The sequence below is a fragment of the Pelecanus crispus genome, chromosome 3 (genome assembly GCF_030463565.1).
Source record: "Pelecanus crispus isolate bPelCri1 chromosome 3, bPelCri1.pri, whole genome shotgun sequence".
NCBI lineage: Eukaryota > Metazoa > Chordata > Aves > Pelecaniformes > Pelecanidae > Pelecanus > Pelecanus crispus.
In genome coordinates, this window is record NC_134645.1 from 81,141,741 (window position 1) to 81,167,724 (window position 25,984).

At 36.4% G+C, this 25,984-nt stretch overlaps 1 protein-coding gene across 3 annotated transcripts in view; it reads left to right on the forward strand.

The window, feature by feature from the left end:
• Positions 1-25,145, forward strand: part of SEC63 (SEC63 protein translocation regulator) — a 64,507-nt gene extending 39,362 nt beyond the window's left edge. Inside the window, exons 10-22 of one of the 3 annotated variants that reach the window (XM_075707932.1) lie at positions 31-163; positions 1,316-1,408; positions 8,748-8,902; positions 10,705-10,852; positions 12,637-12,719; positions 14,398-14,457; positions 14,688-14,849; positions 15,489-15,497; positions 15,575-15,733; positions 16,689-16,790; positions 21,969-22,067; positions 22,930-23,034; positions 23,591-25,145. In XM_075707932.1, the coding sequence (XP_075564047.1) occupies positions 31-163; positions 1,316-1,408; positions 8,748-8,902; positions 10,705-10,852; positions 12,637-12,719; positions 14,398-14,457; positions 14,688-14,849; positions 15,489-15,497; positions 15,575-15,733; positions 16,689-16,790; positions 21,969-22,067; positions 22,930-23,034; positions 23,591-23,734 (1,452 nt within the window). In that variant the 3' untranslated portion in view covers positions 23,735-25,145. The remainder of the gene's footprint in view (positions 1-30; positions 164-1,315; positions 1,409-8,747; positions 8,903-10,704; positions 10,853-12,636; positions 12,720-14,397; positions 14,458-14,687; positions 14,850-15,488; positions 15,498-15,574; positions 15,734-16,688; positions 16,791-21,968; positions 22,068-22,929; positions 23,035-23,590) is intronic. The other 2 variants (XM_075707931.1, XM_075707933.1) reach the window with 2 other exon arrangements.
• The last annotated feature ends 839 nt before the right edge of the window (positions 25,146-25,984 follow it).

Below are 25,984 nucleotides of genomic sequence, written 5' to 3' on the forward strand. Positions count from 1 at the left end.
AGCAATTTGTATTTAACTATTTTATTTTAGCTAATCAGAGAAATTGGTGGCATAAATTTAAAGAAGAATGAGCCTCCACTCACCTGCCCTTACAGCCTGAAAGCCAGAGTTCTGCTGTTGACTCATCTTGCCAGGATGAAAGTTCCTGAGGCCCTTGAAGAAGGTAATGGCTTCTCCACTAACTGGATATTATTGGGAACAGAGCAACATATTCCCTGCTACAGTAGTCATAAACATACCTTTGTCCATTGAAGAGTTGCATGGATCTCTGCTCAATAATCTCTATGTAGTATACTTAGTTTTTGAACTTTAATGGCTCTCTAAAACATTTACTTAGCATTTTCTCATTCTCTTGATAGTCCTCTAATACTAATATCCTAGGTTTTAATGCTTTTTGGCTGCAAATGTGACTTTGAGAAATTTTTTTTTCTTTGTAATAGAATAAAAAAGTTAAACATTGGGAGTGTATTTGCTTTTCACAGTAAAGAAATCCAAGATAAGCATAACATTGCTCTCTAACATTTCTATTTGTGGTTATTTTTGGAGTTTTTTCCCCCTACTACGTAAAGCAAGGATGACAAGGCTAAAACTTTAAAATATCAGTTACATATGAGCTTCAATTCTGTATTTTGCAATTTTTCATACTTGTAAATATACAAACTGAAATGCTTCAAAATGCAGTTCTTAAGTTTCAACCATGAAACTCATGGTTTCTTAGGCTGACCAGCAAACTTGAGATGTTCTATATTCTAATGCAAATGGAAAAAAAAAACCCGAACCAAACAAACAATGAAGGTGCTTGGTTCAAAATTTTCGTTTCATTCAAAAGAAAAATGATCAACTTAGCCACTAAAAATACCTCCTCTTCCTTGCCACTTAGTTACTGTTTGTACTTAAAACTTCACAGGTCTGTATTCAAAAGTAGTTAGTACTTTACAAATAATTTTTTTCACAAAGTTGGTGTTCCTTTTTTTTAGCCTGTGGTTACCTGAAGAATTAATGCTATTTTATATAAGACTGGTAAATTGTCTGTGCCATCCTGTTGCTTTTGTAGATGGATCTAATAAGTACTTCTTCATTTGGTGTGGAAGCTGCTTGTCTCGTACACAAAATTTGTGTTCCCTCTTAGCACTTGCTCTTCCCTGTTTTGTTAGGGAATGTTATGGATGGATGTGTCAATGTGAATGAAGTGGTATTTTCAATAATACAAGAATGAATAAAAATGAAGACTGCACCATTAAATGTCCAGTTCATGTAAACTGTCCCTTTTTCCTAATAGAAGTGCAGCATAATTGCAGCCAGTTATGTCTTGCAGATCAGCAGTTTATCCTGAAAAAGAGTCCTGCACTACTTCAAGAAATGATTAATGTGATCTGCCAACTAATAATAATGGCTCGAAGCCGGGAAGGTAAGAAAATAAACTGTATAATTAAAACTAGTAAATATGATTCTTCATTGCAGTATTCCATGAAGTCTTTGGTTCTTGTGGGAAACTTAACCTGTGATATTTAGAAATGCCTAAATGCTTTTGCTCTTTTCACTGTAATGAGAGCGCTCTCCATTTTGAAGATTGAAATGCTGCTGCCAAGCCCTACTCTGATATCTTGAGTATCTATGTTCACCTTTTAATTTTTGCAATTAAAAGTTTTTCCTTAAATGCAATTGAAAACCTTTTCTTAAAGATCTGGTCCATTTTTGGTAGCGAAGCACTTAGTATAAAGACATGTTGAACCTCGTGTTCATCTGTCTTTTAATTTGCACTTTCACAGTTCTTCCTTTTCTGTTATGAGTGTCGCTTGTGTTTTGGCTCACTTTGCCATCATTTCTTTGTGTGTTGCTCATATTTCTCCACTTCTGGTTCCTATGCTGTTGAGCCTGCTATGTAGGTTTTGGGTTTTTTTTTTTTCCCCTCTGAACTTGTAGTGGCAGGTGCTTTGCCATTATTGCTATAGAAATTACAATTTAATTGAAATGTAATATTTAAGCTTTTTTATTTTTACTGTAAAAAGGCAGTTATGCTGAAGATGGTTGCTTGCAGCGTAAAGAAACAAAGAATTGGATCTCATTCCATTATTGCAGAAAACATAAGGAAGGCATTTTTTTATGCCAAACTGGGGACCATTTTGCTTGCCATCAAATAATACTCATTGGTTGATGTTTACTAGCCCAAAACTCCTTTAACAAGCATTGATAGCCTCCTAACAAGAATGGTTTGGGGGAAGATCTTTCCCAGCACTATTGCAAGTGATGCTGGAAATGGTGCTCCATAACAAAATAAAGTACAAGAGAGGGGACGTGAGCAGATAAGGCTGTTGCATGCTGGTTTATGTTTCCTCTTTTAGAAAGAAGTATTGATTAAGTATATTTCTATTTCTCTTTTAAACCCTATCTTTACTAGTCTGTGAGACTGCTGGGGAGAAAACTTGAAACCTAGAAGGAAACAGTGGCCGTATTTTTCTTTGTAGAAGTAAACTTCACCTAGTGTTAGATTATGTTTATTAATGAGTATCATATGAAGATATTCTTTTGTGAATATTCTCCAGACTAGCACTGTAACTAAATTGCAAAGGTATCTCCAGTACAGGTTTAAGATTTAGACTGGATATAAGGAAGACATTTTTTACAGTGAGGGTGGTGAGGCACTGGAATGGGTTGCCCAGAGAGGTAGCAGAGGCCCCATCCCTGGAAACATTGAAGGTCAGGTTGGACGGGGCTCTGAGCAACCTGATGTAGTTAAAGCTGTCCCTGCTCACTGCAGGGGGGTTGGGCTAGATGGCCTCTAAAGGTCCCTTCCAACCCAAAGCATTCTGTGATTCTAAGATGAAGAAACTGAATGCTGTGTGTCGTGGTTTAGCCCCAGCCAGCAACTAAGCACCACGCAGCCGCTCGCTCACTCCCCCTACCCCGATGGGATGGGGGAGAGAATTGGAGGAGTAAGAGTGAGAAACACTCCTGGGTTGAGATAAGAACAGTTTAATAATTGAAATAAAGTAAAATAGTAATGCTAATAGTAACAGTATAATAATGATAATAATAATAATGATACACGAAGCAAGTGATGCACAATGCAATTGCTCACCACCCGCCGACCGATACCCAGACAGTTCCCGAGCAGCGATCGCTGCTCCCCGGCCACCCCCCCCCAGTTTATATACTGAGCATGACGTCATATGGTATGGAATAGCCCTTTGGTCAGTTTGGATCAACTATTCTGGCTGTGCCCCCTCCCAGTTTCTTGTGCGCCTGGCAGAGCATGGGAAGCTGAAAAAGTCCTTGACTAGCATAAGCAGTACTCAGCAACAACTAAAAACATTAGCGTGTTATCAACATTCTTCTCCTACTAAATCCAAAACACAGCACTATGCCTGCTGCTAGGAAGAAAATTAACTCTATCCCAGCCGAAACCAGGACACTGTGAAACTTTATTAGTTTAATAGTTTAATAATTTATTTCATAAAAAGCTAAGTAGCTGTTTTGGAAGTGTTGGAGATGTTTGCTTGGTTTTTGGTTGTTTTTTTTTTTTTTTTTTAAGTTTTGCTAGCTCAGCAGGACCAAGTCCACATATTACAGCTAATTATGAAAACTGCTTGAGTGAAGACATCTTTTTACTTCTTTATAAGCCCTTGCGTATGCCAAATATAGGCATGTCTTTTTTGTTTAATCTGGACAGTTTTTTTTGTAAAAATACTTCAGACCTCTAGAAGATGTCTTTTAAGATAGCCTTTGTATATATTAGTCAACTAGCAAATACTTGTTTCACTTGTGCAAAATGAAACCAAAGTAATACAGCCAGAAGCTTTTTTTTTATGCAACAGAACTGGAAGTCTTTGAAAAATGAAAACCACCTATATCTTTTCTTGTAAAAGCTGAAATAAGATACTTAACAGAGTACCTGTACTTTACAACTTGAATGACCTCCAAGTAGCTGTATTATTCTCCTCTAGTTCTGTATGTACATGAAGATACCTTTTTAATTTGACAATAAAGTAATTACTTATAGATGCAGTGTATTTAATAAATGGCTTTGAAGTTCCAGAAAATTTAGGTTTTAGCTTAAATTAAAATTAAAAAATCAAACAGTATTTTGGAAGACAATAGTGTAAACTAATTTTTCATTTGCATGTGAAATGGAAGTGATGGCTATTAAAAAAACAAACCTAAACAACCTGTACTACTAACAGTTTCTAGAGATTTTCATGATCCCTGCTAAACGTAATGAGTCTGTCAAAGTGGATGAGAAATCATAGTTGTTGTTATGTATGGTAGAAGTTACTTCCATAGATCTGGAAAAACTCGGAGTAGAAATGTATCATAGATATAGTTGAGGATTTGTTTGGTATTTCTTTAGCAGGCTTTCTCAAAGTTATTTCCAAAGTTTTAAAATGCCAGCATTCAGAAATTTGTACCAAATATTTCCTCTGACTTCTGTGCCAGTGCTCTCAGCACAAAGCATTAAAGAGAAGGTGGTACTGAACAGTTGTCCATCAGGCCAACAATAATGAATTTGAGGACTTGAAAGTAAACCATTTCAGAACTTTGGTCTTTGATCTAAAGGAAAATCACCATTTTTGCTACTTACCACTTAGCAAATTTAAGATGTTGACCCTACTTTTGATGACCGTACATGTAGAGAGAATTCCCCCCCCCCCCCCCCCCCCCCCCCCGCTGACTGGGAAACAACTGGAAATTGAAAAGGTGTAGGGTTTTTTTTGTTTTGGTTTTTTTGGGTTTTTCTTAAAGATGTGAGTAAAATTAAAATTAGATATTGAAATTTTTGAGAGACTGTTTTGTTTAAGTTTGTGTATTTGTCATCTTAACATAGGTTTAAGTAGCTTAAAACTTAACTACATATGTTTCTGGGTTTAGTTCTAATTTTCACTTAAATCAGCCTTGACAAGGTGCATAAAATTATCACATGCTATAATTAGCCATAGATGTTCAGCAGTCCTGATCTCTAAAGTACAAAGATGATGTCACGCATTAATATTATCTAAAGAAATATTTTGGGGACAAATCTTACTTTGTGAAACCTAAATTGGTGGTGGGATGAGTAGTCTCATTTTGCGCTGCGTTCATTTATGTCTTTCAAATATCCTTAATTATTATCATCTTTAAAATATCTGTAACCATTTATGCATACTTCATAATCAAGTCTTTTGAGGAAAAGCACCTTGAATGAATCTTCAGAATCTTGGCGCTTTGTTTTCCTAGTTAATTTAAAAAATGTCCATGTAGCATTCAGCTATTGGTCCAGTATCAGCTGTTCTTGAAGGATATGCAAGAAAGACTGAGAAAATGCTAAAGACAGCACATCACAGAATGAGATTTATGAAGTTCTGCTGTCTGAGGCCTTCACAGGGACAAGCATCCTGCCTCCCCAGATAGCAAAAAATGGTACCTCAGGCTGCTTATGCATCCCCATAAAAGCCACGGACACTGCCTTTCTTATCAAATCCCATTAGAAACAATCTGTCATGAAAAGAGTGGGTGTAGGTTTGGCATAAACATTGTTTGATCATGGTTGCTTCTTAATTTTTAACAGATCTGTTGTTCTTTGTAGATGGGTTTGGATTTGTTATTATTTGGATTTGTTATTTCCAAGGAACAGTTTTAATTTGCTCTCATAAAAGCAAAATTGATACTATTTTCATTTCAGTCCTGTCAGTTTTTAGTTACTGCTAAGCTTTTTCCAGCCTGGTGGAAAATGGGGCATTTGTGAGCTACCTTTGGATAAAGTATCTTACCCTTTTGCCTGATTTCTGCACAGTCTGCGAGACTTTCTTTTTACATGCAGCTCCCTGAAAATACTCTTTGCTCTGTGGCATCCCTTGCTTGTATCCATTGTTTCGTGACGATTAACTGGTAGTTGATAATCAGCGGGTCTGAATTACCTTGGTGGCTTCTTTGAGATCATCCTTAAGTATCGTAAGTAGAAAGCTGCCCTGACAAGCGGGGTGTTTGCTGCCAACACCATCGAATGTGCTCTAGTAACTGCCTGCAGAAAGGTTAGGCGTCAGTTCAGCTGTCCACCCAAAGTGCATTTCTTGGTTCAGGTCGGAAGCTGCGGTGTACTGTAGAGGTTGTGGTTTGACCCAGGTGTATACCGTTGCTTCACAAGCAACTATGGTTTGCATTTAGATTTGTGATTGACTACTTTAAAGGCATACGTTTTGGATGACTTTATGACCTTAGATTACAGGTCATCTTGTCTTGCGCACTTTGACAAGCAGAAGCCGTGAAAATACGTGCAGTTACGGTGGGGGCAGTTGGGGTGGTGTTAAAAGCTATACTGTCCTCAAATCCTCTCTCAGGGATTTTAAAGTTATTTTCAGGAAGCCAAAATAATATTCTCCAACTTTATTAAAATATTTTTCTACTGTCATAGGGATGATGAGTCAATGCTTTAAGAAAGAGAGGAATTTCTACTCTGACTAGTGCTCTGTGGTCTCAAAACTCTAGGTGAAGTTCCTGCAAAAGCCAGTTTGTCAGAGAATATTTAGGATTCTTTTATTAACTTTGTTTACAGTGTGGGTGTTTTTTAATTTAAAAAATCCTGTGATTTCCCTTAGCAGCAGCCAAAAAAATTACAGGGGAGGTAGAAGATGCGTAAAATGGAAAATAAATTTTGTGATATTTAGTTGAGAGATTAGTCTTTCCATTACTTTTTTTTTTTTGAAAGGTAGAAGTTACATCTTTGTTACTTATCAGTATGTCTAGCCAGATAGTTCCATTCACGTGTTATTTTTCTATTTGCATTATGTATAATCTTCCCAGTATTTATTAATATACTGGGTTAAAAAAGAAAGTCCTGCCACGTGATTTGATTTGATAGCTGATTATATTTATAGCTTCATGTAATTAATGAAGAAACAGGCCATTTTGAAGGGAGAGGGTCGGGTGGAGCAGAGGTGACAGAGTGATCTTTCATGTGCATGTAGCATGCCCTAGTAGCTGCTTATAAATTTGCTGCAAGGTAGTGGTGTAAAGGAAGGAGAAAACATACTGAAGACACTAAATTTGATTTTTTTGTCAGATTTATTACCTTATCATATTTTCTCTGTAAAATGTTTTAAAATTAATTAAACTTGCTTTTTATCAAAAAACATGGGCATTGGCACTTAAAATAAACATTCAGCAATTTTGGCTTTGGTACCCTTTTGGTCGATGCAGGTTACAGCCTGTCTGCCTTCTCACCCAGGTGTAAGTAAACCTGCTTTTATACACATCTCTAATTGCCTTGATAGTGTGGTAAGCTTGATCACACAGCCCTAGCAGAGTGGGCATATTCCTTCTGACCATCTGTCTAATCAATCTATTGAAAGATGCCTCTATGCCTCTCTTGTAGCATCCCAAATATACCAGCCAAATATGTCCATACCAAACATATATATTTATATACTTATATATTTGTGTATGTACACACACAGATATTTGTATTCATTCTTATTTTTATACATTTATATGCAGAATATAGCTGTAACAGTCAGGGTAATCAAAAGTTGATTGTTTCTCAGAAAAGGTTTTAAAGTACAGGAAAATACACTGATTCTTAAATAAAATGACAGGCATCATAAATTACAGGTGCTTTCTGTAATACATGTTTAAAATTGCCTTCAGTTCTTTCATACGCCACATACAAGTTCAGAAAAAGATTTAAGTAGCTTAAATTCCTCTTGGCTCTCTGAAGAGGATCTAACTTATTTTTCGGTTTCACGGTAAAGTATATATAGAGTGACCTGAACATTGCCAATTCTAGACTTGCAGCAGCTCTTGAGCTGTGGGGGAATTCTGAAATGAGTTTTCTAAACAGGGTTTTGAGATGTCTTATTTATGAACGGACGGTTGTCTAACAAAGTTAGAGCAATAGGTGGAAATCTCTCTGCTTTGCTTTTTCATTTCTTTGTAGACATGATGAAAAATATTAAATTACCCCCCCCCCCCCCTTCACTCTGTTCTGGTTAAGACTTTCTCCTTGTCTACCTTATAATAATTTTAATTATGTAGAGTGTATACCTTCTTGTACTTTAAAATATTAAAAGAATTATTTGCTATTTCTAAAAGAAAAGTCAAATAATGTTTGCTCAGACACCCCTTTTAACCTTAGGTGTACTTATAAAAGCCGCCTTTGATATTTTTACAGCTATTCTTACTGCCTTCTAACATAATATAATATGCTCTGCTTAGCTTCAGTTATACCTACACTTTTTTCTTGCATGTAATAGGCTGCTACCTTTATGTTCATATCTGAAGATGAAAATCATATAATGTGTTGTAAAAAATAGTGATAGTTTAGTGATAAATTATATTTAATGATTTGCTTACAAAGTAGAGCTAAACACGTTATATACACACATACATATAGAAAATATACAAATTTAAAACCAGTTGGGTTTGATGCTGCTTTTTTTTTTTAAAAAACTTAAGTGGTGGAGTTTTGTCTGTAAGAATTGCATAGATACATTGTGCTGTTGTTCCCTGAGACAATGTTAGATGGAAGTGTTTCCCTTTCTTAGTGTTCAGCTGTGATAGCCTAACTAGAGGGAAGAAAATGTCTGCTGAGCTATGTGACTGCAGTGAGAGTAAAAAGGCTGCCTGGTTAATCATGCTGAACATTTTAGGATGCCTTTTTCTTTTGCTTGGTTGACTGAAAGCAAGGTTTTCCGTAGTCTGTAATACAAGTATACATTGTAAAAGTGTAAGAAGAAAAAAAAAATTAAAATTATGTCATCTGTTTCATTCTCCCCAAGAAAGGGAGTTCCGTGCTCCATCTTTGGGATCTTTGGAAAATTGCATGAAGCTTTCCCAGATGACTGTCCAGGGACTTCAACAGTTCAAGTGTCCCCTTTTGCAGCTGCCTCACATTGAAGAGGACAATCTTAGGCGAGTCTCCAATCATAAAAAGGTATAAAACTACAAATGATACTTGGTAACTTCTTAAAAAACTTTCTCTTCTTTTACCTATTTGCCTATAAGGAAGCAAGGTTATGAATTACATAAGAGAATAAAAATATATTTATTTTTCAGGAATTCAGTACAATACTTCCTAGATGATCTGTGTGCTTTTTGTTTCTTTAAAGTCCATCTCAGTTAGGAGGCGGGAATTAAGATCAGAGATCTGATAAGTGTAAAGAGTGTAAAAGATCATTCTACATTGACTTCACAAACAGAAGAAACAGAGTTTCTATCTTATTACAGAGAACTATCTCCTATTTAGTGTTTTTCCAGAATGTGGCAGGAATATCCCACTGGGACTTTTTTTTTTGCTTGTTTGGCTTTACGTCATCCTTAATGTAGTTTGATAGAAAATATGTTTGGAAGGTAGCACAGAGGAGTTCATAAAAGGAAAAAAAATATCAGTTACTGTGGGAAGTATTTCAGGTTTTGTGATCCTTCATGTACGAAAGAGGGTGCTTTACAAAGCTTTTGCTATGTAGTTGTAGTTGGATAAGTGTTGGTATTTGCAGAATTTAAGGACGGAAAAGAATAGTCTTGTCTGAATACCTGCATACCTTTCTTCACTCTGTTTTACTGTCTCTGTATTCAAACCTACTTGCTTGTTTGACTGTAGTGTATCTTCTAGGAATGCCTGGTTAGAAACAAGCAGTTATCTTCTAGTAGAAGCTGTTGACTTTTTTGATAAGTCTTATTACAATGTTTAATTTGGATCAATGTTAAAAATATTCTTTTTATCTAATGGAAGTTTTGTTTAGCTTTAACTACAGCCTTAGGTGGTGTTTAAATGCTTCTGTGTTAGTGTGAAGATAAAGAATTCTTAAGTACTGCATTTTTTTAATCACCTTTGAAGATGCTTATTCATCAAATAGTCAAGTGGTCTTTTCCTTTGGATGAAGTTAAAGATTATTCTCCCATATGTATCATCAAACACTTAATGTTCTTAATCCAGCCCTAAACTACAGGGAGCATACAAAAAAGTATGGAATTTTAGATGTTTTTTTGACATGTGCAGTGTAACTAAGTACAAAAATCAAGAATTTGGCTATCTCGATCCCACCTGTTCTTCCCCTGAAAGAGGGAAGAGGCCAATTCATTAGGCTTGTTTGTACAGGTTTCCCATGCGTTGGGCTCTTAGAAAAAAAAAAATACAGTCCCCCAGATTGGAGGTATGATCAGTCTGCCTGGATGCATGAAGTTGTTTTTAATAAAAGATGTACATTTATAATGGTGAGGTAATCAGGTGTTCAGACAAATCTGTGTTTGTTTTATCCTTTTCACTCTGCTCTGCAAATCTTAAAAGGAATGGGTTTAGATTTGTTTGCAGCTCAGTAGGGGGGGAAAGTAACTTGCACTTAGTTGTTCTTGCTAATATAAATCTCAAAGCACTGAAGTACTCTATCTAAATAAAGAACCCGATTAGTAAGATTTCTTGGCTCAGCTTTCTGAAAAAGCTGGCCAAAATAATAGTTTTAATAAATGTATCCAGTTTCTGAGGGGTGGTATACTAAGGAACACACCAATGTTCAAAGCAGTGCTATTTAGTAGGTTTCAGTGCAACCTCTTTGTTTTATTGTTTGTCAAAACACATGCTTGTGCGTTTCCTGAAGTATGTTTTTTTTATAAGAACAAATCAAATGGTGTGTGTGTATTAGTAATGTGGGGACACAAGTGATGCATTATCAAGAGTTTATTTGTGGACTGTGTTCTCTGTTACCATGTGACTTTTTTTTTTTTTTTTTTTTAATTCAGTATAAAATCAAAAGTATTCAGGATTTGGTGAGTTTGAAAGGTTCTGATCGTCGCAATTTACTGCACTTCTTAGAAGATAAGAAATATGATGAAGTTATGGCAGTCCTTGGCAGCTTTCCATATGTCACTATGGATATAAAACCACAAGGTGAGTGGGAGGTCCTTTTGTTCTGTATATGTCACTCTTCTGACATTTTGATAGTCTGTTGGCAGTAAGCTTTTGGAGGACGCTGAAACACAACTCACTGTTACTTATGTGGCCTGAAAATTACATACTTTTTTGAGTGGCGGACTCTAGTACATGAGATTTATAGTCTGAGGAGATAAAGTACATTGAAACATTTCACAGATTCCCAAGCCAGCAGTACTTTCTCCTACAGGAGCTTATGATATTTCATCTGTTGATTTAATTTTTCATGAGCAATGTGGAATTCTGGTTGAAATACCACTTTAGCTATTAGCTATCTTAAAAGTTGTGCTTATTCCAGAATTTATGCTCAACTTACTGCAGCATAGAGAGTCCTTTGTGAGATTTTGAGTTGGAGACCCTGACCCATATTCATGGGTCCTTTGTGGTAATCCTTGTATAGTTTTTATATCTGGCAGAATTTGTCCATGCTGGGCTTAGCTACCTTTTGTGTGCACTGTTTCAATGAATGTATAATGCTCTTCCTGTCTGAAGATAAGGTATATTGTTAAGCAGTTCCTGTTAGACAGCCTTTCAGTGGAAAGTGAATTGGTTCTGCGGTCTCCTTTCCTTTGTAGAAGACCAGTGCTAGTAAATGTGAGATATTTGAAAGGTTGTTCTAACACTTGTTTCTAATTTATATTGTTACTGTGGTTGCAGTGATCAAATTCAAAATGTGATATGTTTTGTTTGGGTAGCCTAATTTGTAATTTGGCTTATGTGTAGTCCTCTGTGAGAAGCAAATGTTAATGGAAATATCTGTTAGGGAAGCAAATGTCTGTTAATCTTGGTATTTCTAAATGTTGTTTATCTGTGTTTTTTAAATACAAACAAACAAAAGACTTTATCTTATTGTAGCACAGGATTGTACACAGTCCTGTTAATCTGCTTAAAATTCAGTCTTGGAGTACCTTCCTATATTTTGGCAAGCAACTTTTTTCTGCCTGTAGTCTTCATTTGTCACACCACTGTACTCAGGTGTGGTATGGAGGATTAAACAATGCATATGCTTTTCTGTTTAGCTCAGTATTACCATTATATAAAATATATATGGAAAACTAGTCAACAGTAAAACTGCTTTTGCAGGGGTGGGGGGGATGTGGGGGTGGTAAATAAGATTTCTACACTGGGATATATACTCTATTCCTCCCCAACCTGGGACATTCTCCAGTTCATAGATTGAAGATATAAACTCCTCAGTGGCTTTCCTGTGGGTTTTGTTCGATGTTTTAGTTAAAATAATCATTGCTGTTCTTTTATTTTTCCTTTGCCTTCTACTTAAAAAAAAGAATTAAATGCATGATTGTTAATGTGGCATTGAAATTGAGTTGTTAATCATATGAAAGACATGAAAATCAAAGTTATGATTCCCAGAACAAATATAACGGGGTCCCTTTGGTCATGTGTGGTATTTCGTGTTTCTGAAGTTTTATGCTTTAATATATAATGCACGATATTACAGAGTTACGGTTCCCACAGCAGCTATAACTTTGAATTTTCAAACTTTCATGCAATTAAAATTTCAAACTCAATGTTGCTGTTTTATAGTTTGCTGAATTACCAGCCCTCATGCTGATAGTATATTTGAGGTTGTAAGAGACTTATTAAACAATATTTTGAAATAATTTTTTGTTAAACGTTCTGGAATTTGTATGCTTATATTTAGACATAGCAGAAACAATGTTTAATGGAAAAAAAGGCTGTAAAGAAGTTTAATAGATGTGTTGCTTTTCTTTTTACACTAGTTTTGGATGATGAGGACAGCAACAATATTACAGTAGGTTCTCTCGTCACTGTTCTGGTCACACTAACAAGACAGACCATGGCAGTAAGTATTAAGAATACTTGTTTTTTCAGGGTAACTGCAAGTATATGCTAATGAACAGGCATTTCTTCTTTGTAAGCTAACACAGTGTTTTTGTAAATATAACTGTAAAATTAAGATTTGAAATTGAGAACTTGTGCTCTTAATCCTCCCTTATGTTTTTGTTTCTGAATGAGAAAGTTTTCCTGGAATCAAACCAAAGTTCAGTCTGACCGGTTGCAGTTGTCTAGGGAACAGTAAAAGAATATGGCAAGTGATACTGCCCTGAGGTTTGTAAATAACAGGAAAAGAGACATTCAGAAACTTAGTTCTTGAACCAGAATAAAGTATTCACTCAAATCCTTAGGACAGTGTTTGATTTCACTTTATGTGGGCTCATAATGTTACAAATCTCTTGGGTGTTTTAGATAGTTTTATGAAAGAAACTCAGTCGAGCAGAATGCACAATATACGTAACTTAATATAAAGGAGGTACACCAGTGCCATATGAAGAAAGTGGACTGCTAAATGGGTAACAATGTGGCATAACCAAAATAATACTACACCCTAGTAGTTAAACTTCTGACTTGTGCTTATTTTTAGCTTTAAATGCAGTAATGACTTTCTTTGAACAAAAAACTTAATGCACAGAAACAAAAACTTTTACCTACCAAAGCCTACATTGTCAATTTTTGCATCTGTACTCTTCAGATAATTGTCTAAGTAAACAGAAACTCTGAGTTATGCCTCTGAGGTAAGGCATACAAGCACGAGTATTATAGTTGAGGATCAGACTAGCCATTGAAGCCAGTTCAGCAGAAAGCAGTCTGTACATACAAAGTATGATGTGTTCATGCTATGGAATTTCAGAATGCATCATCTCGACAACTGAGGATGCAGTAGGTAGAAAGTAAAAGCACCATATCACTATGCTAGATCTTAAAAATTAAGGAAACTGAAAATTGTGAGCATATTGAACTGTACTTAGAAATTAATTAAAACATCTGACAGCATATAGAAAACTAATTTAAGATGTTTTCTATGTGAACTCCACTAGGCAGCCTGGCATTGAGATACCTGACCTAAAAACTAGAGCTAGTCTTTTATATGATGCTTTTTGGTGGTGGTATCTCATATTTGCCATCATTATATATGACAGCTCCTTATGGCTGATTTTTTTCTAAATGGCATATACTGTGTTTTGAAGAAAGAAATGCATGAAAAAATCCCATTTGCATAGAGATGTTCTAGTCTACATAATGCTAACATTGTGTTTTGTCTTAACGTTTCATATTTCTGGTTTGATTTGTTGTCCTGTGTCCCTGAGTAGCAGTGCAGCTGTTGAAGTTTTTAATGCTCTGGCAACTGGAGCAGAATTTGCATTTTACTACTGCTTACTTTTGTCATACAGGATTTCTATGCTTTATAAAACAAGTAGATTCTTTGAAACAAGATGACATGTTGTTATTAAATTTCTTTATAATGCTAGTGATGGAAAAATCCTAGACCAGATGTTCGAAATAGTGTTTAATTTTGATCTGTTAATCCACTGTTGTGTTTGTCACTGATAAAAGAATTTGCCATAATGAGTAAAACCTTCAGACCTGATTAAGGTGATTTAGTTTAAGTTCAAATATAAAATAATAATTTGCTCTTTTGGTACAGAGAGGCATTAATAGTTTTCACATCTTTCTTTAACCAGGAAGTGTTTGAAAAGGAACAGTCTATATGTGCAGCAGAAGAGCAACCAACAGAAGATGGGGTAAGTGAAGGATGAATGTTCCTCTTGCTAGCTAAAGAGAACTTTCTTTCAGATCTTGGTTTGCTAATTGTGCACTTCTCAAGCATTTTTTTTTTCCCCAGAAATGCCTATTGAAGTGTGTCTTCAGCTATGCTTTCTAACTTTGGTTCTCAGCTTAAAATGTTTAAAGTACGGTCAATGCCTGAAATTTAATGAACAGAATAAATATTTTAAATACTGCTTTCCTACAGCAAGGAGATGTCAACAAAGTTAAGAGCAAAGGATGGCAGCAAAAGAATAAAGGAACCAAGAAAGCTTCAAAATCAAAGAAAAAGAAGCCATTGAAAAAGAAACCTGTGCCACCTTCATTGCAGCCACCGAAACAGCAGAAGCAAAAACAAGCTAATGGGGTAGCTCATAGATTCATTGATATTTTAGTATTTTGTTCAGCTTATCACTCCTAATCTGATGGGGATTTTGTATCTGTCACATTTCATTCTATGCTTTTGTAAAGCATATCTCCTAAAATAGCATTTTTTTCTTTCTGTTTAAAAATCACTGGTAAAATAATCAGGGAACCACCACAGTAATGTTTCCAGTGGCCTGCTGAAAGTTGTGCCCAACTACTTTAGAAGTCGGGCTTCATAGTCCCTTCTTATTAGTTCTTGTTATGCTGCCTTCTGGGAGGTGAATTGTTCCCTACCTTCTACTTTTCCTTTAAATGAAAAAAATGAAATGAGACTTTCTTCTGGTAAATGAAGTAGCTTTAGTACCTTTATGCTTTCAGTGCATGGTGTTTTCTCCACCTCGTGGGCTATGTTGTAGGTACTTTCTTATATTCTCTTGAATTTTCTTAGGACTTTCTGAAATGCGTTCCCAGAATCAAATAGTGTTTTCTCCTATTCGTGTTGCGGGTGCCATATGGAGAAGGAAAATTGCTTCCCTGCTCCTCTTAGCACATGAGGTGAAAAGGATTAATCTTCACTGTAGACATACTCTGTGGCACAAGAAGAGTGTAGATCAAAATAGGAAATAAGGGCTATGACCTTAAGACAGGTGATGTGAATGCTGCATACCACAATAATGCAGACAAACTAAGTTAGAGGTTTTTGGGTGGTTTTTTTTTCTTTCCCATTAGGAAGTAGTTGCGAAGGAAGAAGAGGAGGAGATTTCTGATAAAGGAAGTGAATCTGAAGAAGAAGAAACAAACAGGGACTCTCAAAGTGAAAAAGATGATGGAAGTGACAGAGACTCTGACAGAGAACAAGATGAGAAGCAAAACAAAGATGATGAAGCTGTAAGCTTTACTTTTTCTTGAAGGGTAACGTTGCCTCTGGGGTTGAGAGAAAATGCGTTTTAATCCTCTAGCATCCCCTCAGGCTAGGCAACAGTAGGATGAAGGAGTAATATCAGTTCTCCAGAGGTTTTCAGACCTCATTCCAGCATAAGAACTTTGTCATTCCAAGTCTGTTTCAGAGAGAGCAGTGAAGGGTCTTTGCTTCATAGACAGAAAACTTAAAAGTTACATGAGAAAAATAGCTTAACTTCAGGGAAAGATTGTAATGTTTCTTTCAGCTTAATTTGATTACTAGCTGCTGCAGACTTTGTGAGATAAAGTATCTCCTTTGAACTTTGTTCTTTACATGCAGTGGCTGTTGCATACTGCATATTGCGTACTGTAAGCATGCAGTAGATGAATGAACTTGTGTGTGTGCTTACTAAACTCCAGTAACTGTTAATTATTAAGTTAGTAGTTTGAAATTGTAATTGAGAATGAGGCATTGTGGTGGTAGATGATTTCTGCACCACAGGTCTTACAGTGGAAGACTTGAGAGTGACAGCTGGAAGTCCCGTACAGGGTGAGAATAAGCTTCTGATGGGAAAAGAATCATCAAGCTTGTAATCAGGACTCTTACAGCTCAGGTAGTGAGTGTTTATAGGCAGTGCTGTAGAACTGAGTTTTGAAGAATGTGTGCAAGCACTGCAGATCTCTGTTTTGGGGTTTGGGCGTTTTTTTAAATATTTACATGGATGGTCTCTTTAGTTTTACTGTTGCTTGATATTTTTTTTTTCTTTTAATTGTACTGGATAACTTAAGCTCTACGTGCCTTTCCCTTTTATAATCATAGAATAAATAATGTGCAGTGTAGCACAAGAACTTGTCATGTATCATTTCAATGGGCTAAAATTTCTTTTTTTTTAATGCAAAAGATGGGTAGTGCACAGTAACTCTTTAAACTTGTCTTTGACAGGAATGGCAAGAATTACAGCAAAGTATACAGAGAAAGGAACGAGCCCTTCTTGAAACAAAGTCAAAGATAACGCATCCCGTTTACAGTCTTTTTTTTCCTGAGGTCAGTAATAGAAAACATTACAGTGTTGTTAAACATGACAATATAATTCAAATTAATTGCTCTTTTTATATTTTTAATGTAAATACTGGGCTTTTAAAAAAGTCTGATACTTGAAAAAATTGCTAATCTTCATTTTAAAAAAGTCTTAATTGATAAAATCCTCTTAAATTCCTTCAGATACTTCCCTAAAAACTTTTAATGTATTATTCTTTCTATCCAGTTCCCAGAGACTTGCAGACTTGTATAGAATTTAAGGTTCCTTTTTATGGCTAAAGGTTTTATTTGCTCATCTGCTACATACAGATAGATTCAGAATGAAACCTTTCGGATATATAGGGATCTAATTTATAGTCCTTTTCTTTTTTTGTGCTATGGAATGTGAAAGCACAGCAGTGGCTCTATATTAGAGTTAAGGGTAGAGTATTACTTGCTCTTTATCTAACTGCAGGTGCCTGTGAGCAGGGAAGGTCCTGACCCCTCCTGTATTAACAGTAATGACAGGAGAGTTTGGGGGTCATTTGGATCAGCAGGTTGTTTTGGCTTGCTGCTTGACTTGAAGTCTCAATGCAACAGCGTGGTGGCAACACAGCGTGCAGCTGTGGATGATGGAGAGGGTTGGCAAAGCTGTCTTCCTACCACAGTGTAGCCTGGAAGTGGTGGAAGCCAGTTGTGGAACAATCTTTCCTATAGAGCTCAGAAATACAGGATCAGATGTGGATGGGTATCGGAGAAAGAGTATTTGAGAGTGGTGACTCAGTATAGTGGTAGGCTGAGGTGTCTGTACAGCAGCTTTTGGTGTTGAAAATACGTTCCGAGGTACCAGTTTTTACCTACATAAACAGCTAACGACTCAGTAGGTGTCTGAAAACCCATTACAGCAATGAAACCTTGAAAAAGATTGGATTTTTCAAAGCATGGGTTTTGTGTTCTGAGCAACTAAGTTAGGTCTTTGGGAGGCAACCAGATTGGAACCAGGAGGAAGGAGTATTTGGCCGCACTTTCTTTCCAGGCCAGTGGTTCAGAGGGTTTCCTTTGCTTCCCTGCTGTCTGACTAGGGAACTAATCTAGGATCTCTTCCCTCTTCTTGTGCTAACTCCAGTAACAGGGAGATGGGATGAAAGGCCTACGCTTCCTCTTGTGCCTTAAAGGAGACAACTGAGATGGGAAGAACAGGAAAATATGAGGGGGGAAAAAAGAAGACACTGTGTATATTTGCTCCTTCTTTTCAGTCCCCAAGGCTCTTTACGTCTATGCCCTGTACAGCTTGTTGCATGTGCAAAACATACTCCATTGTCCATATGCTTGTGATCATACTGTTCCTGCTGTTTTTACCTAGTTCTGCTGTCATTAGAAAGCAAAGTGTAGGAAGCAAGACCTGTTGCTAAAGGAGCCAGACAAGATATACAAATAAACCAAGGAAATTGTTTTCCTGAAGGCCTTAGCTAAGAGTTGTGTGGCCTCACGACATCTAGTTTTGTAATGGCTGATCTCAATGCTGTATTTTCCTGACACTGTTAGGTACCCTCTCCTCTCTCAATACAGCTTCCAGTGGTACACCAGCATAACAGAAAAAGGTGTACTGGCATTCTGCTCTTCTGGCTGCCTTAGATCATGTCAAATATGCAGCAGAGTCTTAATACCTCCTCACTGCAAAGGGTTTGGTCATCAGTCTAAGCTCAAACAGTGAGTATGCTGTGCCCAGTGCCACAGGGGTGCTAACTATTCACATTTCTTTTTTACTGCGCTGAGGGTTCCTTCAGAGACTCCGCTTATACTTACTCTGTACAAAGCTGCTTATGCTTCAGCTGTGTGTAACCAAGCTGCTGATGGGTTTTATGATAAAACCTAAATACAGTACTATGCTAAAAAAAAAAAAAATCTAGGGCTGAACTAAATGCTTGAACTTGAAACATACACACGTATTACCTCATGGTACTGCAGTTCTAAGTTTTCCAACCTCTCTTCACTGGTCTCCTGAAAGTTGAATGCAGTTGTACTTAGTGCTGTAGCTGCAGTTGGAGCATGTTCAGACAGAGCTGATTTGCAACATCTGAAGGACAAAATCCATCATACTCTCTGGGTGGTTTTTTCATCTGTTTAGAGTATTATGTATATTATGGTCATGGCCAGTTCAGAGATGCAGAGTTAAGGATGAAATGCTGTAGTTGTGTGAATCTCTGTATTTCCAGAATTTACGGATGTTTGAGTGTAGCTGAGTCTAATATACTTGTTCTCAGGAGGTAGCCTTAACACTGTTTTATCTAAGTTTTTGGGCAGTCGATTACTCTGCCAGAGATGCATCTTTAATCTATGCAGGTTCCTTCCTAAATAATTACCTTCTGCTCCTGCATTCATGGATCCAGAAAAGGCACAGATTGCAGTTTTGACATTTTTAGGTAGAAACTGGCCCTGGTGTTCCAGTTTCACGAACATACTGGTTCCCTGGCATGCCAAATCTTACACCCATCTGTTAAAGGGCATTTTGCCCACTTGCCTGTTAGCATGCCAGATTCTCGTAGGCATAAACTTTAAATTCTACCCAATAAGAGAGAGGAAAATGACACTCCTGCACAGTTGTCCTTTCTATAAAAAAGCAATGGCCCTTCGGTGTCAGGAGCTTTACTTCCAAAGAGTTCATAGATTCCTTTGAGCATTAGATCAATGAATGTAATTTCTTCTAGTATTTTCCCCCTTGGCTGTTATTTTTACCAGTTTTTGTGAAAATCCAGTTGAGAGTTTTGATCTTTGTCCTATTAAAAAAAAAAAAATTCCTTGCCATTGAGAGTGATGGAAACATACACAATGTATAGTAAGTCAGCACAGTGTTTTGGTAACATCAAAAATAATGTGTTGATACAAATGCAGATCCTTTTTTCTATGGTCAGAGTCCTTATAGGCCCAAAATGGTGAGTAGCTGTTTCTGTAATGGATCTAGCATCTGTAGTTCTTGTTCATCTGTACTATTTATATTGCTTATCCTTCTATTCCTAGAGGCCCCTTGGCTAGGAAATAAAAACTTTGACTGCATAAGTTTCTTCTTTGCTACAGCCATCAAGCAGATTGACAATATTATTGTTGAAGCTTACAGATAAAATAACTTATGCCTTGTAATCACGTGGGATGGTTTTTCATAAGGAAAAATCACTTGGAATAGTTGTAAAAAGGACTTCTTATAATTCTACAAATTCTGGTCTTAAATAGTATATGAATAGTTTTTTGTCCTGTTTTCAGTGCCTGCCGTTCTAAATGCGTGGAGGAATGCTGTTGCTTTACTGTGATGCAGTTGCTTTTACTTTTATACACTGTAAAATAGTCATTAACTTATTGAGTTAATTTTACACTCCTCTGCTCTGGGACTCACCAGTGCTAATCAAGGTGTTTTGGTTACTGGTGTGAGTGTCTTGCTGTTATAAATCTGTAGTTTGCTAGCTGAATATTTCAGTGAGATGGTGATAATTATTACTAGCATAACAATTAGTCACTTCAAAAGAGAAAAGGAGTTAATTAGCTTTTGTCATTTTTCAACCTGCATTATTTAAATTTCAGATCACCAAACATTGGCTTCTGAAGTGGTTAAAAAAACCCCAAACACACAAAACCCAAAAACCAAACAAAAAACCCCACCACCACCACACCAAAACTACTCTAAAACTACTGAACTTTTGACTCTTTCAGTAGAGACAAAAATTCTTCAAATTCTACATATTAACAGCATTTGCTTCCCACCTGTGGAAGGGGCTCAGTGGTGGTGTTGAAGTCCACTGTATTCTTTCATTCAGTCCTTCTAGTGCTGTTAGATTAAAAACAAAACAAAACAACCACTTTCATGTGGCACTGAAGCAACTACCTGATTGTTGTTAGTGTAAATATATAAAAATTGTCCTCCTGGTTTGGAGCTTGACTTGTAACTGTCATAAGATGCACTCTTTAGTACATGATCACTTACCAGACCATTGGGGCAGGTAAAAATCAGCAGTCTAACATTTGGGTTGTCTAAAAGGTGTGGGTTTTTCCCCTTTTTTTCTCCCTAAGGGTAAGATTATGCTGTTACGACTATTACCTGTCTACTGAAATACTTCTTCTTAAATTGAAATACTTCTTCATAAATATGAAGAAGTCTTCCCCCACCCACTATTCTCACTGTTTTTAAGAAAAGACTTAATGAGGTGAAGGAATGGAAACTTGCTTTGCAGTACTAAACTAACTTCTTTGCAATAGAAAATTTCAGCTTCTATTAAAACAAAGTGGATTTTGCCTAAGATGTGTGTCAGAGGGTTAACAAAAAAGGAATAGTGGTTAAATGAAGAACAGTTGATGTTGAAGAGCTGTAGTCTTTCCCATTTGAGAATGGTTGTGTCTGTGCTATGGAACTGCACAACAGTCTTAAAAATCTGACTGCAATTGAGGGATAAACTATTATTTTTGTACAGTGTTGCTGTCTTTTATGAAGGACTGCACTCATTTAATTTCATTTAGTTTAGGAACTCTGCTTTAGTGCCTGCAGTGGCAAGACCTTTGAGACCTGTAGCTGTTTTGAAAGCTGTGTGTGATAGGCAGCAGTTGTTGGGTATCCTTTACAAATGTCAATACTGCCTGTGGTTTGTGCTTGAAGTGGAATCTCAGTATGTCCAAATTCCAATTTTCAGCAGACTCGTATTTTTTGGAGGGGGAGAGAAGAAGCGGGGCAAAGCATACTTTCCTGAAAAAGATTGTTTACTGGGAAGAGTACTTTATCTGTCTCTTGGCATGCCTTGTTTTATATGCTGACCTTTTTATCCAGGCTGGGTTTCTGTTGAAGGACCTAAGGCAGTATTATATTGCATGAAGTTGCTCGTTAATACTCAGTAGACACAATTCTTCAGAATGGTTCCATGTCTCACATGGTAGCTTAGGCTGAATATACAGAACAAAGCCTTTGGAGACCAACAGTAACTTGTGATAACCTGTTTGCTTTCAGTGTGCAGTATACACTGTGTATTTTATTAATACACATCCAAGAGTAAAAAAAAAAAAAAACCCAAAACCTAAACCACCAAACACAAACCACCTCCTTTATCTGTATTACAAGGACCGGTGAATCATAATTACCTGTTATAAAGTGTAGCGGCATCATTTTAATGACTTCAATAATCCTGGTTGCTTTTTTTTTTTTTTTTTTTTTTTTACCTTTTATGAAAGGAAAAACAAGAATGGTGGTGGCTATATATTGCAGATCGGAAGGAGCAGATGCTAATATGTATGCCATATCACGTTTGTACACTAAAAGATAAAGAAGAGGTAAAGTACTTGAATTTTCTTTCGGGGTATAACAAAACTGTACTGAGGTGTCTTATGGTATGCAAATACATTTAGATTTTAGTTTTTTTATACTTACCTCAAGTTGGAAAACAAATTTTACTCGCCTGGTAGAAGTAGAAAAGAGCCTTTTAACTGTGAAAATTGATAATGGAGAAAGAAAAAATAATTTAAGACAACTTTCAAGTTTCTTTGCAGAATATGTTTTTTTTTTTTCCCTGATATCAAAAACTGATGAAAACCAGTATTCGTACACAATGATCATTCTTAAAGGAAGTTATTCAAATCTGTGAGAAATACTAAGCGTTCTTTTTCTGTAAAGCAGAGGCCGTGACAAATTAGTTAGCCTTGGCTCATATGAACCTTTCTGAGACTGTAACCTTTGGCTGTGTTCTTTGTTTTTCTGAAAAGTGGAGATTTAATGTAACTAGATTTTATGTTCAATTTCAAATAACAGTAGAGTTAAGCTAATACTCTCTGCAGACTAAATATTTTAACCTTTTTGGGTTTTTGAGATTTAGAAAGCATACAGCAGGGTGAAATTGTGTACTTAATGTAGAGTTACTCGGTCTAATTCAGAAAAAAACGTGACTCCATTATTCAGCTTTCATGGAAGGCATTGTGCTTGGGGAGTCTGTCTCTTGTGCAGGTATTTTGTTATGTAGAAATTTTTCAAAGAAGTGTCACTTGTAAGACAAGTCACTTGTAAGAATTTCTAAAACTTTTTAAGAAAAAAAAGTATTATTCTGTAGTAGTATTTCTTGTTCATTAGAGTACTCGGGTACTTGTTCTAATGTGTCACTTGAAAGCAGTAAGAACTTACAGTGTGAATTCTGTTTTGTAGGTAGAGCTGAAGTTCCCAGCACCAGGCAAGCCTGGAAACTATCAGTACACAGTTTATTTAAGATCGGATTCATATATGGGATTGGACCAGATTAAACCGTTGAAGGTGATGTTTAGTTGTGTTTATATAGTTCTATTATATTGAAAGCTACTTCATATGGCTATTAAAACCCCAAAAGTCCTGTTATCTTTAAGAATTCAAGCTGTCCTAATTCTAAAAGAGTGGCAAGGGGGGACTTACGAGCAGCTTCTGCCTGATGCCAGTAGTGGCAATTTTATGATGGATTAAATGGGACTAAAGTTTGTGATGCTTTCCAGTGTCTGCATATTTTAATACATGTTTTCTCACATTTATTCAGTTTCTGCAGTATGGTTGGCTCTGGCTTTATACCCTGAGGTCTGCCATGCCATTTCCCTGCCCTGAGTCCTAGATACATTCAGTTAATGAGAAAAATCTGGTGTGCCTTAAGCAATTGTTGGTTTTGTTTTGGGGTGGGGGTGTGGGGGTGTGTTTTTGTGGGTTTGGGTTTTTTTTTTGTTTAACCTGTCAATTTCATGTGGTGTATCATTTGGTTTGGGGTGGGTTTTTTTGTTTTCCCAAATTGGTGTGTATTGTCTATAATCCTTTTTTCTCCATCTCTTCTTTCTTTATCCAATTACAGCTGGAAGTTCACGAAGCAAAACCAGTGCCAGAAAATCATCCACAATGGGATACAGCAATAGAAGGTGATGAGGACCAGGAAGACAGCGAGGGCTTTGAAGACAGTTTTGAGGAGGAGGAAGAGGAGGAGGAAGATGATGATTAAACAATACTATTGATTGACTACAGTATCTGCACACACTGCAAACTCTTGGTCTGACTGTGGAACTGTACAATAACCAAGAAAACACAGTACAGAAGCTTTGAGAAGGCTGAGTTTAATTTTTCTTTACCAATTAAGAGTGCATTATGTAACTTCTCAGTGGAGGTGAAACAAATCATTGATACACTTTGGAATATGCTTATGGCTCATTATAGCCTTCAAGTGCAGGATGGTGCATTTGTTTCAACTGAAAATAAAAGCTTTTTTATTATAAATGTCCGAAAGTGTGGGCTATGTATTGTCTGATCAGTTTAGGGTCCAATTTAAATAAAAGGTACTATTAGCTAGGAGCAAACTTTAAATCAGTTTTTCTGCATTAGGAATTTCTTTTAGAAAACATTTCAGTATATTTGACATTACAAATCTCTGTTGATTGAAACATCATCTGCTCAACTTTCAAACTTGATTGGTTCTGTGGTATTCATTAAATATTTTGCTGTGATACTGCTCACATTCGTAGCTTTAAAAATCTGTTTTACTCAACTTGATCGTTATAAATTGGCATCATACCCACTGCCACATTCCTTATATTCTGGAGGGCTGCTTTTTTAGCACTGTTGCCTTTTTATGCCCAAGATTATAGTGGAAATCATAAACTTTCTTGACTCTGCCATAAGATACTTATTAATGGCTTAAAACATTTTTAAGCCTTTATTTCGTCAGATCAGCAGATCTGAGTCTTTTGATAAACAAAATGTCTGAAAGCAATTTTGGCACCACGTGTTATGTAAGTTGGTGGCTTTTGTGTAATACCTTTATAAAAGGTACATGCTGAAAGCCGAAGTATATTCTTAACTCTGAATCTACCTGACACTGTCGGAAACATTTTAAGGGTAAAATACAACATGCAAAGAGGGCATGTTTTGTATCAATTTTGAATTCCCATCAATAAACTGGACAATTTGATGGCTGTTTGCATTTGTAATAGTGTGCATCTCTGAGTTCTTTTTTTTTTACCTCAGTCTCCTGCAGGGCTGTAAACAAGACAGTGATTCTATCCCTACTCCTGTTTTAAAAAAACAAGCAAGTCTAATTAGAGAATAAATTCAGTGAGGAGAGAATAAGGGCTGTTAGTGTATTGTATGACTTGACAAAAGCCATGGATGGATTCTTCCTTTTCTTCTTCTCCATAAAACAAATGAGAGTGATTAATTAAAAGTTGTATTTCTGTATTTCAGAAATACATATGAGTGTTCTGCAAGTAGGAACAGATGTATTTCTGTTCTTGTGTACTGAACTATGAAAATGTAATGCTGTAAAACGTGACAAATTGTCATGTAGGAAAATTTCCATCCTCTGAAAATTGCCCAAAGCCAGTATAGGTGCACACTAATTTGTGACCTTGTTTATTAGAAAGGGTTGCCACTTTAAATGCAAATTTACATTGTTATATTCTTTGTAATTGCAATAGTTGCAAATAAAACTTGAAAATGTTCTAAATGAGATGATGGTATCTTTCAAAGTAGTTCTGAAGTGCATATCATGCAGGAAGGACACTTGTAAAGCATAAGCAGTGTCAGGTGTTCAAACTCAAGAATGAAAGACTAGGTTTAAATTAAATGGCTTGTACACTTGATGCCTTTTAACTCCCGTTTTTATTTGCAAAATACAGTAGAGAAATAACAACAAAAAAGCACTAGTTGCATTCCATAGGCTTCCAAGCCAAATACTGCACTGATGAGAGAAATGCTTGAGGAAGAGTCACTAGGCTCCTTATTATCAAGTAGGCAAAATGAATGGCAAAATGAATGGCTAAATTTACGTCGTTCTGACAGAACAATTCATAGTGAATTTCTGTGGTTGTTAAAAGTTGGGCAGTGATTATAGATAGGTGATATAATTGATAAGAGCATGGGGTGGGGGTGGGGGGAGTGCTCTGACTACTGATCCCTAAATTTGACTATTAAAAGTCAAGGTATATACTTGCAAGATGTGAATGCATTGCAATGATTTTAGAAAAAAAGAAGAAAGAATCATGTCCCTGGCCTGAACAGTGAAGTATATTCTTCTTAAGGATCGAAGCTGACAGCTGGGACTACACGGCAAGTCTGCAAACCAAGGATAATTCTATTGAGCTAACAAAGGCTAAATCTAATACTACTTCAAATGTGGGTCTCCTGTATAGTCAAGGTAACTTAATCTTCATGTGAGGAAAAGAATTGCAGTGGTATTGGAAATCTTCATAATGTGAAG